The 16,282-nt window shown below is 36.1% G+C and overlaps 1 protein-coding gene across 2 annotated transcripts in view; it reads left to right on the top strand.

The window, feature by feature from the left end:
• The window catches only part of wap (DDB1 and CUL4 associated factor wap), a 72,143-nt gene that overhangs the window by 32,240 nt on the left and 23,621 nt on the right, over positions 1 to 16,282 (top strand). The window contains exon 2 of one of the 2 annotated variants that reach the window (XM_083117011.1): positions 13,099 to 13,204. The exons of the other annotated variant lie outside the window; for it this stretch is intronic. Within the exon in view, the coding sequence (XP_082973137.1) occupies positions 13,201 to 13,204 (4 nt within the window). The 5' untranslated portion in view covers positions 13,099 to 13,200. The remainder of the gene's footprint in view (positions 1 to 13,098; positions 13,205 to 16,282) is intronic. 2 annotated transcript variants of the gene reach the window in all.

Here is a 16,282-nt window from a genome sequence, read left to right as displayed (position 1 = left end):
CTATGCTTTTTTTGTTGCATTAATCAATATCTTATTCTTTTACATTAGCATTTCAATATACTAGATGTTATTTATCAATGTTTTCAGGTAGCAGAGTATTGCGATTGTCAGAAAATAGTTCTTTGCATTTTGAAAATGTTCTTCCCATTTTACATGATGCCACTGGACAGTATTTGTTGTGGAATACCCAGGCAAGTCCTGGACAGGTTCCCCATGCAATACCGAGATCACTCATCTCGGGAACTGCAAACCTGGGTTTTTAGAAGCTATTGCTAACTGCTTCTCCAATTCAGCTATCTCAACTTCTCCTGGTACTATTTTCTTTTGAACAACATCGAAAGGAAATTGGATGGAGAAGGAAAGAAAAAATCTAATTTTTGTCCATTCAAAACTATCGACGAAATTTTCCCATATTTTTAATACTTCATTTAAGATTCAGATTAACTGCATTTTTATTCAAATTAACAACACAATCATAAATTGCACATGGTACAACTACAGACATACAACAATGGTCTGGATGACCTCATGTGGTGATTCAACACTCCGAATGTGAATCCATCACCTTAACCGTCAATTCAAATCAAGCAATGCTGGATTACTACATTTATCGTGCGGTTCTGGTGGCGATAGTTTGCACAGAGATAAATGTATTATAGGCAGGTATTGAACTCTGGCAGCAAACCATCTGCACTATGAATCCGTGGTTCGCACTTACCGTAACATGGGAGTCCAACAAACGCTATTTGTCACACGAGATTTAATGGAAAAGAATGCACAACGATAGACCAAAGAATAATAAAAGCATATTTTTTTAAAAACTTAAATTGTGTTGCAGGTTATATACGAGAAATAATTGCGACCATTTTCCTTATCAAAATCAGGGACTGTACTATACGATCATAAAAACGGCTTAAATAAATCAATAAGTACACAAATCCCACAGATGCTATCTCAGTTTCTATAGGACTGCCATCTTTCTCCTTCCAATTAATGTATTACATGTTTAGAGCTGTTACTTCCTCTCTTGTTCGGCATTTATTGTCACTTCTGCAGTACACAGAGACACATTCACAGATTTAACAAAATGTCACATTAACAGATAATCCTCAAATAACGCGACCCCAGTGTTGTCGCTGGAATTTGGAAATGACACATCTCTGAAAGGTCGCTGGTTTTCTATCTTCGCAACCAGACTACCTGCAATGGTATGAGATGAGTTTTGGAATGTTCTTGACCCAACTAGTGCCTATGACCAGAGGAAGTAGGCTATTTTTAAATGCTGATGGGGAAAATGAAGCAGACAAACATGAAACTAACTTTTACATGAAAATTACTCCCAATATATGCAGATTATATGCACATCAAGGTAAAATATGAACTAACGTCCCAAATATGTATTTATATGCACTATAAAACTTTGCCAGAGTAATCCACAATCCACGCCCCCTAGTTATGACTAAACCTTGGGTTTTTAGGTTCTAAAAAGAGTGCTTTTAGGTTCCGAAAATAGGTTCTAAAACATCTTAAATTAGACTCAGAAAAAGCCTGAAGTAGGTTCCCAAAAATGTAAAATGGTTCAAAATTCATGAAAAATACTGATTAGGTACAACCGTTAAAAACAAAAATTTCATTTTTGGAAACATTGGAATCGCACAGACCCTTTATATTGTAACATATATTTGTGTGTGTGTGTGGGGTGAGAGGCGGTAATACGTAAGGTTGAAATAGAGAAAATATCTGCCTGTAACATTGAATTTTTGAAAAATTTCGCATTGAAAACCAATAATTATAGTTGAATTTTTATCATCATCCTAGAGTGACCAGCCTGAATACGTAACAATTTTTTTCATGTTATCCACAGTCAAACTTTGCTTTTTTTTTCTGTGAGGATCATCTTACGTATTTAACATGATTTTTCAACAAAAACAGTCAGTGGTGCAAATTTGAATGTTGAAACGTTAGTTTGTAAGGCATGAATGCCACAAAGCACAGGACGATTGTTTCACGTTGCCCTTAGTGTTTCAAAATCTTTCTGTGGTGCCCAAGTCAGAATGTAGACTTTTCTAACACTTGCAGCACTCAATCAGTGCGGTCAGGTTGCTTGCCTTAACTTAAAAAATAAACGCATATTTCAAATTCACAAATATTTCATGTGTAAAAGTACTAAATAAGCACATATTTGGAACAATCATGTCATTGATTGAATATATTGGTACACAGCCACAGTGCCCACTTTGGGAACCACTGGTTTAGAGCTTTGGAAAACATCATGGACAGAAAGTTTGTTTCAAACACATTAATCATTGACTTTTTCCATTACCAAAGCAAGAAAATACCTCTGTGTGATACAGAAACCCATAAAAACCTAAAAAAAGGTTTGATTTAGGTGCATAAATCTAAAATAGGTTCTGACAATCAAAATAGGTTATTTTAAGTACTATAAAACTTTGTCATTTGTTGCATTTTTTAATGACTTGTTATTTCTTCTTTACCTGCAAAGGAAAAATAGGTTAGAAACCTAATATCCAAGGTCTAGTTATGACTATGTAGTGATTTAGACTGAATAAATACTTGTTGAATTGATCTGATGAATTTTTTTGGTCATAGACCATATGCATGGTACAGAAGTCAGCTCACGAGAAGATCTCCAAAGGAGGAGAGATGGGGTGCTAGAGTAAAGGAAAGGACCTGTCCATTTGCAGATTTTAGGGGTAGCAGAAAGACTTCCACTGCAATGGGTGTTCTTTTGGAAGTGCGTAGGAGTTTATTTGCATGAATCACACAGAGCGTGTGTCTCATGCTACAGGTTGCTGCTTTTTTTTCCAGTGTCCAGAATACTTTTTGTATTGCTTATCCTGTGTATTATATAGACTGTATTTCAGAGAATTTAAAAAATAATATACGGGAATGACTTTAGGGTTACCAGATGACAAACTTCAAAGAAGAGGACATTTTTAGATTGCAAAAAGTTAACTTTTGACCAGTGACGTAGCGCAGTTTCTTGGGGCCCCCCTGCAAGTTATACATTGGGGGCCCCTTGGCAAAAAAAAATATCAAAAATACTAAATGTACATATCATCGATGACATCTGAGGGTAACGGACGTACAGCAATTATCTGACTCTTTCCCCCACATAATGGTCTCAATCTCCGATAAACAACTAGAAGAAGGAATTTGAATTATTTTATTTTACTTCAACGGAGTTCCACACCCAGAATTCTTTCTTAGAGGAGGGGGGGGGGGTTGCTTCATGCAGCAAAATATGTGGTGCATATTTTGTATTTTTTGCTTGATAGTGTTTTTTATTTAATTAGGTTACATATATAGGCCTTCATACACAGATATTCAAAGAAATACTCTTTTGGTGAATTGTTTAAAGGATAATAAATACTTGTATTTTGCACTTTGAAGTGGATGGGCCTTCAGTCCAAAAAACAAGTGTTTAACAATTATAAAACAAAATTGAACTAATTTGTCACTCTATAGCTGGGAAGTTACATTTTAAATACCACACATAAGAGATAAGACTAATATTAGTGGTAAAAGTTCATGAATTGCCAAGGTGTATTGTTTATCGTGTGGACATAGAAAACAGACTGACTGAGCAACTGAATCTTCCAATAGAAAAGAGACTGACCGAGCAACGGAATGTTCCTACCGGATTCATAACTGTAGACAATTTATACTCTACAAGATTCCCACAAATGGTATATCTTTAACACATTGACTGCCGTGTGTATGATATGTCATACACATGGCTTCTTGCTTCTGGGCCACGTGTATGCTACTCCATACACAAACAAGAACCTGATTCTTGGCCGCGTGTATGGAAATGTATACACAGTTCAAGCAAAACTATATGACTGTTAAATAGCCGTGGCGTACAGCTAAGATGGGGCAGTAATAATTTTAATTTCTGCAATGTCTTACAGGAGTAAAAAAATCTTCAAAACTTTTATTTACGCTTACGTATTCTTTTCACTAGTACAAATGTATTGACAACTAAAAAAGAAGGGTAAATGTGTAAATACAAATTTTTTTCTGGTTGGAATTCACAGCAAACGATTATACATTATGGAATACATTGCTAGTACATCATAATTCTTACAAAACGATTCGTTATATAATATTTTTTTGTAAACTTATGTTCCTTGTAGATATATAGATAGATATAAGGATGACATATTTTGTACCGTACACTTTGAAAGTTCAATGATTTTTGTTGAAACACTCCCGGCACATAAAAGGTTTTTTGGGACATTTGTCACATACTGTCTTCACCTCCCCCGGCAAACTTCCTCCCTGTCGAGTCAGAATTTCCACTTCTGCCATAGATTTTGTAGCAATGTACACAGCGTCCTTGCTTCTTTCTTCCATTATCCCCTACTTTGTCTATCAAGTGATGAGTTGGAGTTTTTCTGCCTTGTTGCACAGGTAAAGTGAGTTGCTGTCCAGGAGGTAATTGTTCAGAAAGAATATTTAGGATTACAAGTTTCCTGAATTCATTTATGTGTATGTTACTGGACTGGATGCAGTCACTGTAGAGAATGTAGGCATCCATGAGAGCCGTTCCCCATATAAATTCAATAATAACTTTCTTGTACCATTTTGTAGTCTTTCGCAGAGCATTCCCATATGAAGCCAACTGACCACTTACGTCAATGAAGGACTTGCTAGTATTGTAATCAACAATTGCGGTAGGTTTTCTAATTTCTGAACCACATTTTCCTGTTACAGTTACCTCTTCAGCAGAGTGAGCTGTAGATAGGACTAACACAACTCTCTTATCTGTCCACTTCAGAATAGTCGCACCTTCCTAAGTTTCCTACAATATCACCTTTCCTCAATTTATCTTGAACAACATCTGCTGGCAAATATTTACGGTTAGACCTAATTGTACCGATTAGATGTATATTATTGTCAATGGCAAGGTAAGCAAGAGGAACGCTGGTGTAATAATTATCTGTGTAAAGGCGCCGGCCGTCACCGAGAAGATCTCTTACAAGCTGTAACACATCAGTTTCAGGAACTGACATGTTACCGGACGTTTATATTTCCAACATAAAGAATAATGTTCCATGTATAGCTCCTGCTGGCACGCAACTTGAAAACGTTCACTCCGTATTTATTCTTTTTGGAAGGTATGTACTGCCGAAATGAAAGTCTTCCCCGCCATGGTATCATACTTTCGTCGACACATTTTTCCCCCCTGGTGTGTATATTTCTTAGAATTGTGAAATGAGTTTGTTGGTGATGTTCGTAATTTTATGTAATCTATCATTAGGGATAGCATGTGAATTGTCTGCAAAATGCCACATTCGTAAAAGCAGTTCAAATCTGTTTCTACTCATTATACTTCGGGGAAGAGGAACATACAAAGCACTAGTGCTCAAGTAGTCTGATAATTTTGGTACTTTGATCACCACAAAATTTTAAAACAGCGTGATATTTGGAAAGAACAAGACAAAATGTGGTAACACTAAGCGAATAATTACGTGTATGAAATCATATACACGTGGCATACAACGTCAAATTGAAAACCTACGCCGCGTGTATAGAAATGCATACACACCACAAAAACCTCAACAATGGGCTTAATTTCAATTGTATTGAGATATTATGCATACACATTTCATTCACAGTCGGTCAGTAACAAGAAAATCGGATTGGCCCAGAAGAGATACATTTTCAGTTACACGGTGGCAGTCAATGTGTTAAAGGTGTGAGAGGAGGTATTTTTTTCGTGTTTGAGGCAATCCGAGCACAAGTAAAATTAATATGGCATTTCTGAGGGCCCACGGGTTAAGTTGCCAGGGACACCTTTGATTGAGCCAGCATGCCCCTGCTTATTATCACAGACATCGTCTTATATGTTACTGGGAACCCACTCGACCACCTCACACATAAAAAAGTAATAAAAACAGTCATAAAGAGCCGGCCTCCATGGCAGAGTGGTTAGCACATCATGCTATGAAATCAGGGGTCCTGGGTTCGAATCCCAGCCTGGACATGGGTGTTTGTGAGTGTCCATTCATCGATTTCAGAATATCATCCGTCATCCTCATCTTCGCGATTAGCCAAAACTGGCAGAAAAGTGAAGTAAAATAAACCAAATCAATCAATCAGCATTCGTGAAGAAGTTATTTGTGGTGCCTGTTGACTTGTACAATACAGTAACTCTGTTGATACGTATTCTATGTTCACCGACAAGAAAAAAAAATTGATCGGGTTTTTTAATTTAGTGCTCACCTCAGTGAATTTTGAGTTCAAATTTTGTCATTGTTGACCCACATTTTGTCTATTTCACAATTCTTTTCCCTTAAATAACCGACAGTATCTGTTGAATTTCTGAAATTGTATAAAAATTCAGGAGCGCAGAAAGAGGGTTGCGGGGGCGGCTGCTACGCCATTGCTCTCAGTGAAGATGCAACACTTCGAACACACATTTTCTGCTTACTGGTGTTTTGGTGAGCTTATAGATCACACACCCCTGTAAAACAATTTTACACCATTTCTGTATAACTAATAATAGGCCTCAATAAGGCAAATGTCTGAATATTCTAATATTTATTTACTATGCCCGTAATATTATACGGTTGTGAAATTTGGTCACTTATTTTTAAAGAATAACATAAAGTGACATTTTGCCTCAGAGTTGTTTCTTTCAGGCCTAAAGTCAAGAAACCATACATATTTGTAAGTCGTCCCTAAAACACACATTTGCGTTTTGGAATGGTTCAGATTGCTGATCAACAGAACTTCACTTCTCCACTACCATGTAACAGCTAAGAGTACAGCAGTTAAAAATTACCGTTTATTTCTGAATTCTGTCATGAAACTCAAATCAAAGTAAGCCGCAACATATTGCATATTCTTACTTATTGTTAGAAACTTTCTGCTCACCACAAGCCATGGTAGATGTTGCAAATGCTTTGAAATCAACACCTCACATTGCAAGTGGAAACAACAGAAGAGACACAAAAAATCATCTTTTCTTTGTTGGAAGAAAAATTTCTTGTCTTTTCGCTTGCAACTGAGTGTGTTGTTTTTCTTTACTTTGAAATTGAAAACTGAAACAATATTAACAATTATTTACTAATAACATTTTGTTACAGATCTTGAAGTTAAGCAGTTGTCTTTATCCCAGAAAAGAGGATATTTCCAAATTTTCCTAAAAACCCACCCAGACCATTTTTAGGACCCAAAAAAGAGGTTTTGTCTGAGTAAAAGAGGTCATCTGGTAACCCTAAATGACTTGCATCACTGCACCGGTTACAGCAAGCCCATGTGTGTTTCTCACTCAGGGTGCACCCCCCAACCCTAATAGTGGAGTCGCTTGTTGCTACGTCACTTCATTTTCATTGGGATCATCTCCTGAGCAGTGAGCTGTACATGTACCCCATACTCTGTGGAGCAAGGCCACACATGATGTGGTAATTCCAAGTCAAATCAACCAAGAAAAAATGAATAACCGCTCACCGCTGACACTTTAAGTACAATTTGCAAGAGACCTGTTTCAACTACAGGGCTGAGCATGGTCTCATTTTAAAGCTTATGAAGAGGGCTTTCATTTGATATACAACATGCTTGTTTTGTTGTGAAAAACAAATTTTAAAAGTTTTTCAAAATTTTTACAATTTCCAAGAAACTAAATTTTCAAGAATTTTACACATCTACTGAAGGTTCAGTCAAAATTTCAAGGTGATATATTTTTGGTATCATATGAAAAGTGAATTCCTTTCAAGACCATGCGATTATTTAAGTTAAGATATTTTACATACCTAATCACATTATAAATACAGAAGCATACATACCACTAAATGGGTTAGTGATACAGAAAGTCTTTCTTTGATAAAATGTATGATGCTTGTGTCATCTCCTCTTGTGGCTGTTACAGGGTCCACTTTGCAAAGGACTGCATGTCTAGGGATTTTAAGAATATCTGGTTGCCTTGGATAACTAAATGACTGTGCTGAACCACAAGGATGCAAGAAATACACCTGCACTTCATGTTATACATCATCTTTCGAAAGTATACATCCCACCCACCAATTAGCATCATATGCACACGCTACAAAACCTGTGATGTGTTCAAAGGGTACATTTTCAACATCTGCATTAACTGGAACACAATGCACCAAAGTTTCTTCAGATGCAGAAAACACTTTAGTCTCCACTTTTTGTGTTCTTACTGGTATGAATGCATGAAACCTCTTGAGTCCCTGTTACAGCTACAGCTTCATCAAGACATGACTGTAAAAGTCTCTCTTCTTCCAAATATTCGTCATTTGTCACATAAAAGAAAGTTATTGATGGCATGTTCTCCTTTCCCCACTCAAATAGCTGGAATGGTGTCATGATTTGGTTTGAAAGAGGATTCTGGAGACTAGCTTTGGCTGCCAGCCTCTTTACTGTCCCTCCAACACCATCACACACTCCCTTGCCATGTGCTGTTGCATAAAAATGCCACTCCGCCGCAATGCCATCAAAATCTCAATGATGGTTGCACAAATTTGCAAAGTTTTTGCGGTTCTTATATTGCGCTGCTGAACCATCAGAGAATATACTTTCTGTAAGTTTGGCAGACAATCAATTTTCAAGAAATCTAAAAGCTTTCTTTGGAAAACATGGACAAGCACTGTGTTGTGAATCAAGCAGTCTGAAATAAAGACATAACTCTTCTGTTTTAGAATATCTTCATTGTCCTTAAAATATACTACAAATGAATGAACTGTTGCCATTGAGATATTGCAATTGAACCCTTGTACTTCATCCTGCAAAATAAATTAGTAATTCTCAGCAAAATCACGTCACCACAGCTTCATAATGCACTACAGAACTTCTGTTTTCAGAAATATATAGTGATTGCTGTTTGGCTATAAAATCGTGTCTCTTGAAGTTGATCAACAAATTTGAAAAATCTTGAAAAAATTCCTCTGTGGATTTAGTAATTGTCTCAAGAGAACAACGATCCACTGATGATATCCACTGCTTGTAGGTTATATTTTCAATCATCTCTTCCTCAAGGCTTGTTAGCAAGGCTTCCTTGAAATCAATTATGCTGGGACAGGAATCACACTCATCTAGAAAACACTTCTGTTATGGTACCCTACACATTATTTTTGAAAGACAATCTTGGTATGTTTTTAATGTATTTTCATGTCCTGAGAGAGTTATTTTATTTAAGTGAGCTCCAGCTATCATTAGTTTTTGATGAGTGGTACAAACGCGGCCGCGGTGGCTCAGTCGGTAACGCGTCTGACTACCATGTTAAAGGTCCCGGGTTCGATCCCCAGCCGGTTCAAATCTGGGAACTTTTCTAACTGTGGAAGCGGCCCCGGCGCCCACCCAGCGTCGAATAACATGGGTACCTGGGGGAAACCCTGGGGGGTAAAGGCGGTCAGGGGCGTGATGCTGATCACATCACCCCCACTCACGACCTGATCAAGGAAGTGTGGGGCGTTAACCCCCACACCCCCTATACGCCTTCATGGCGTAGTGCTATGCACAGGGGAACACTTTACCTTTTGAGTGGTACAAACACATAGAGTGTGTGTACCACTGGCTCCTGCTATTATGCAACTCTTTGGTCTTAATTCTACAAATTTTGAAAACCCAATCTTAAGTAGCAGGTATTTAGATTTAAAAAGTCTGAATATTTCTCTCAGATTTCCCAGGATCAATCTTTTTTTAATGTGGATACATTTACCATCTGTGTCCCTCACATAGTCTTTCTTGCCAGGCATTTGCCTGCTAATTTGATCAGTGCAGTAAAAATCCAGTTGGACAAAGAAGCATAGGAGAGCAGGAATAAACAAGTCACTGGAGGAAAGGGATGACTCACACACTGTCTCACTCATGATACCAGAGAGATACCACCTTGAAATTTTGACTAAACCTTCAGTAGATGTGTACCAATATGCATAAAAGTTTTGAAAATTTAGTTTTTTGGAAATTGTAAAATAACATTTTGAAAAAAAACTTTCAAAATTTGTTTTTTTGCAACATACCAAGCATGTTGTATATCAAATGAAAGCCCTCTTCATAAGCTTTAAAATGAGACCATGCCAAGCCCTGTAGTGAAACAGGTATCTTATAAATTGTATTTAAAGTTTCAGTGGTGAGCGGTTTTTGGGCAATTTTGTCAATTTTCAAATTTCAGTAATTCAAAAACCGGCAACATGAAAAAAAAATTCTATATTTCAGATGATAAGAAGTATGTATATCACAATTTAGCCAAATCAATGACATCAAAGGTTTATGCACTGGTTGATTTGACATGGAATTACCCAATGGAAGAGAAGGGAAGGAAATGAGTTATAGAGCAAAGCACTGCTGTGAATGGGTAGTAACAGCACTCACTTTCCCTCTCACAAGCTGGTGTGTAAGGGGTGACCCTTCCACGTAGTACACCAAATTTTCAACATCACTTCCACGAAGTACACCCTGGACTGCATATTGCAGACTAATGAGGCTGTGACGTCTCGACCTACGGCCAGTGTAATCCTTGTAGGGCTGTGTGTGTGTTGTCCTGTGTTTTGTCCTAATTTGTGCTGAGTGCCCCTTCACAGCCTCAGCTTTTAACCAAAGTAAGAATATTTTAGTCCTCCAACATTACAGTTATGTTATATTAGTTAAGTTTTAGTTTTGGTAAGGGGCTGGATCCTGTATAATGTGACTGGTGCAAAATAGCTTAAGTACTGATGCATCAAAACTTTCAAATTCACTCACATTCTCTCACAAGCTCACTGTAGAGCCCTCTTGAATCACCACTTGTGCAGAGACTTGCTCTCATGTGCTCACTCCAGACACACAGCTGAAGAAGAAAATGTGACTTTATAATTCTGGTTTTGTCACTGGTTCTTTGCTTCTCACTCCACATGCTTTATGGCAGTGGTTTTTTGACTGCTGACAAGAGCCATTAACCTGGGAGAACACGTGCGGCGACATCTTACACGAGGAGGCGCATGCAGTCAAAATGACCGCAATCGAATATTTAGGTCTATTGGACTTGTTTCATCATATTTTTAATTAGTTTTTGTATTTTTTTGTTTCCTTCTTTCTTTTACATTCATTTTCATTTTTTAATACAATATATAAAGCTGGTATGAGTTTTCGCACTTAAAAAAATGTTTTGTTCATTTTGTAAGAATATAATAGGCGAAGAAAACACGATTTTACCAAAATTTATTAGGTAACTGTTTTTGCTTTTATTTGCTTTTTATTGTAAGAATACAATATAATTGTGAAAAAGAATTTTATATACCTTTGATGCAAAGTTTTTAGAAAGAAGACAATTATGACACTAAATGGTATTTACAATTGTATGTTTTCTACGTTTACTACTACTTTTTTAAATTTATTTCACCTCTTTATTCCACATTCATCGCCATCAAGATTTCCATTTGCAAATTCCGTACATTAAAAAACTGCGCTCACCGCACATGCAGAGTGAACAGTGGATGTATGTTCCTTCTTTTACTGATTCACATTCTTCATCGCCTGACTCATTCGAATTGCCTTCCAAGCTCTTTATCATATTTCTCCTCTTCCTCGACTTCAAGAAGTCTATAAATTTCTTCCAGGTTCATAATGAAAATGGAAAATACAATAAAGATCTATTGTTAAATCTAGAACACGAGAAGGCGCGCATGGTCAAAAACACCGCACAATAAACTAAACTCTGCCTTTTAAATGGTAGAAGGCCACTGTAAAAATGGTTGGCTGGCCAGCGCGTCTTCTTCATGTCCAGCATGGATAGGGTGGGGTGTAGGAACCAAACAAACATGTATGCGCAAAAAGTGAGCAAAGAAGAAAATTGCGGTGAAATACCCACCACGTACATTCTCCCGGGTTAAATATGGATCTTGATGTAATTTGCAACTGTAAACTGAAGTGCAATTTTTTAATGCTTCAAGTTTCATATGTAACTGTGTGAAATTTGGTACTAGTGACCAAAGAGTATCAGCCAATGCAAATATAAAGCAAAATAAATATTTTGTACTCTGTACCATTGTATAAAGCAGAAGAATTATTAATTGAAAGAGCCAACATTTGAATACAGAGTGCAGATATTATCCAATATAGCAATGAATTTATGCTCGCATAGTGTATTTTTTATCATAAGAGCAAAAGAGGATAAAATCATTATGATAAATGAACTGATGAAATCACCTTGTGTTTTCGTATATGCTATTTGATCTCTTTATGGAATTTACTTTTGTAGTGTGACAGAAAGATTGAATTGTATGTATGTGGAAGTGAAGGACTGGCATATTGAATGCAATTTCTTCTTACCTTTAACATCCAATATCTGTCCAAGAAGTGAATTTTGTATTTCCTGCTACAATCAAATTATTTTCATGTTTATTGTCACATTTCTTAGACATTGGCATCTTATATAAAAATCTCCTTAGATGACATGGAAACAGTTCAAGTGTATGGCAGAAAATTCCTTTTTTAAAATTCTAATATGGAAACGTAGATCGTGGTGAAGATTGTCTTTAAATGTAATCTATTCGATGTGAACAGTTTCTGAAGTTGGTTGTGATGAAATGGATCTTGAGATTTGAGTGTTTCATAATTTTAGTAGTTGTAATGTTGTCTCAGCAATGCTACAAATGACTATTGTATTCAATAGTTTGTTCCACTCTAACTATCATTTATTTGTAGAAGGGTATTTACAAGAACGATGATAATGCCATTAGTAGTTTCTCAAAAACTGCTATCAAACAACAGTGTGATCAATTCATTACTATTATTTTTAGTTTTTGAAATAAGGCATAAAATAACTGTTAAAGGAAGGGAATCCTAGATCACTGGACATTGTATGTGTATGCTTGTGTCTTGGTTTCCATTTTTTTACTTTATTAGCAGTCATAACTAAAGTACTCATGACAAATAGGAGTGAATACTGAAATCATGGTCATAGTAATTTAAAAATAAGTTTCAAGTTTGTTCATTCATCATGGTATGTGATGGTTTTAGGATCCTGGTTACATAATGTAATCCAGTGCACATCCTTTTTATAGATAACATTATCTATGTACTTAATATGTGACAGCATTGTTACTTGTGATTTATCATTTTTCGTAGGGGTGCGCCTCATGACAGATTACTCTCAGCAGTGCCTACCACAAAGTTCCGAGTACATACACAAAAAATAACCTTGTTAACATATATCAGAGATCAGCTAGAATGGGTTAGTATTTATTTAATGAGGTTAATATTGGAATGTAAGTAAAAAAAAGAAGAAAGTAATGCAGTCTTTCAAGATTTTTCTTTCTGCTATCACAGAACTTTAATTCTCGGGTTCATACTCTCTTTCAACATGCTGCTTCTTGTGAATACATAGCTGGGTAGGTTCAGGGATAAGATTACTTATGGTGGTGGTGGTCCTGAGGTGGTGGTTTATTTGAAATGTACTTGCCTGGATGCTTTTGCTGTAAAGGGTTAGGTTCGGCCTTAGTTTTAATACTATTTTTAGAATAATACAGTATATTGGAAAGCAGTGTCAGATTATTTGTGCAGTTCATTATTGTATACTAGTGTGATAGTTGAGTGATTACCTTTTGTATTTTTAGTTACTCTTACAGAACAAAACTGCGTGTATCCACTTACCTTGTATTATTAACTTCTATTTGATGAAAAGCTCTGATCCAGGTCTTTAGTGTTTGGTTACATATTCTACTGCTGAGTTTAGTGCAAACACTTTGTTGTTGGGTGGTCCAACTTAGTAATTAGCTCTTATTTCAAGTGCAGTGCTGTTCTCTTACATGAGATAATATGTGATAGTTCAATTGAGGTTTTCTGTAGAACAAGTCTGTTCATGCTTCTCAAAGTTGTGGAGAATTATTTCCAGACATTTTCCTCATTGTTATAGCTTCACACAGTAAAACAACTCTGATAGGAAGTGTTGAGGATGAGAAATACAGAAAACAGAGTAGGTCAGTTACATGGAAATTCCCATCAGTAGCTCAGTGTGGAACAAATTGGTTTCTTGAGCTTATGTGCAAGAAGGCAGCTGGTTTCAGAATCTTCATATTTATTTATTTATTTGAATAATCCTGAATACAGAGAAAATCCACTTTATATCAGGATATCAACAGAGAAAGAAAAATATATTAACAAATGAGAGGCACTCTCGTGCGTACACACACACATACACTATATGTATAAAACAAGAATAAAAACAATAACTAGGGTATAACAAATATTGATAACTCTTCAGTTGCTTGATGCATGCCATTCTGAAAGCCTGCTTGGAGAGATGGAAGCCTGGAATGAATTGTACATGGTTTGTAGCCTATACATAAGTGATCTTTGTTCTATGGATAACGTTGGAAGCTTAGTGTAAAATAAATAGTTGCATTTGCTGTTGGTACATGGGATCCAGATGTGAAAAAGTGGCAAGAGTTGGTTTGTGAAAAGTTGTCCATTCATAATTCTGTAAAGAAATGTCAGATCTGACACTTGATGGTGAGTAGATAGAATTTCGTGTTGCAAAAGCTTTCAATGGCTGGACATCTATATATGAGTATTCTGAGGAAAGAAATTACTACTTTGTCTGTTTTCTTTACATTGCTTTCACAAAACATTCACCATATTTAAAGTAGATGGCCTTTATAATTACAAATATTTTTTTCTTTGCTGTGAATTACTTACGTCAGACAATAAATAAGTTTCATTTTCTTTTTTAAATTGTCAAACCATTCAAAATAGATTGCATCTTGTCAAACACTTTGTTGGATCTAGAAAGTGTTTCACTTCTAACATCATCAAAATTCAAAGTATTTTTACTAATCTACTAAACATTTAATATGCACCAGGTGATTTGACCCAACATACATACACATAAATATTAGTATATACTGTTGCCACAGGTATGAAAACAGTGTAAAAGCTCACTGTGTCAATTAGGTGCTCTTTGCTTTTTTCATAGACATACAGATTGTTGAGTTTTTGGTTTAAGTCCAATTTATCATACAGGTTGTGAATGAACCCAACTTCACTGGCACTTCTTTTGCTCTGAACATATTTGCAAGAGCACTTGTACAAGTTGATTGACAAACATTAACATCTATGCGTTGATTAAATGTACTATTTAAAAAAATATAAGCTGTGTTGTAATATTCTTGTTCAAGCAAGGATTACCTTGCATGCATTCAAACTTTGATAAAATTTTAATGTACTATTTGAAGGGATGTTTGTAAAGACCATTGAGGCAGGAACTAAAACTTTCCAGCAAGCAAAAAGGTTTAAAACTCTGAAATGTAGAGAAACTTTAGCATTCGTTTCAGCAATTTCTTTTCTTGTAAACTAAACTTACCTACACACTTGTATGATTTACAGTGAATGCTCAATTTAGATCATGTAAGACTATAGTCTCAATTCTGATTATCCTCTACCCATAAATTAAACATAAAACAAACTTTGTAAGTGGCTCTGCAATTATCCTCAATGCTTGATATTGGATCCAGAATGGAATTCATGGAGTGGCTGGTGTATGAGTTCATTTAATTATTGCTACATCATGGGTTGGAATGCAAAGGGTGTTTTTAAATTTTCATATAAAAATAAGGGAGGAATTTGGAATAGTACTGGCTTTTTTTATCATCTTCTTCTTCTTACATCCTATCCAAAACTCCTCTCTTCCAGTTCCTAGTTCTAAGCAGTTGTACTGCATCTGCTCCAACCGCTTCTCCCCACTGATCTTTCCCCTCCAAAATCAATCAATCTTTTGTCGTTTTCTTGTTGGTTGTGTCTACTTGTTCTAGTTTATGTGCTAATTCCTTCTTAAACCTCTCACTATGTTTCTCTTCTGTTAGTTTCTTAATATCGTAGATGTGATTTGGTTCTGTTTTGTTTCTTGGTGATTTTGTTATTTGTCCTCTGAAGACTATTTTGACTAGGTAATGGCCTGTTCCACAAGTGGCCCTTCTGTATGATCATACATTTAGAATGCTTGTTCCCCTCCTTGGGTCTATCAATACATGGTCTATTTGGTTGTTGGTTTTTCCATCAGGTGATCTCCATGTATTTTTATATATTTGTTTCCTTGGGAACATTGTGGATGCTATTATCATATTTTTTACCAATTGCCAGGCCAATGAGTCTATGACCATTATCGTTGGAATTTTCATGTAAGCTGTGCCTTCCAATTGTTTCTTTATAAATTTCTTCTTTGCCTATCTGTACATTCAGGTCCCCCATTATTGTCTTCGCATCGCTGGATGATACACTGTCTATGGTCTTTTCTAGTTTATCATAGAAGTCATAT

The sequence above is a fragment of the Lepisma saccharinum genome, chromosome 2 (genome assembly GCF_977018435.1).
Source record: "Lepisma saccharinum chromosome 2, izLepSacc3.1, whole genome shotgun sequence".
In the NCBI taxonomy this organism is placed as follows: Eukaryota; Metazoa; Arthropoda; class Insecta; order Zygentoma; family Lepismatidae; genus Lepisma; species Lepisma saccharinum.
The sequence above is the reverse complement of the archived record's forward strand: the minus strand, read 5'-3'. Positions and strand labels throughout refer to the sequence as shown.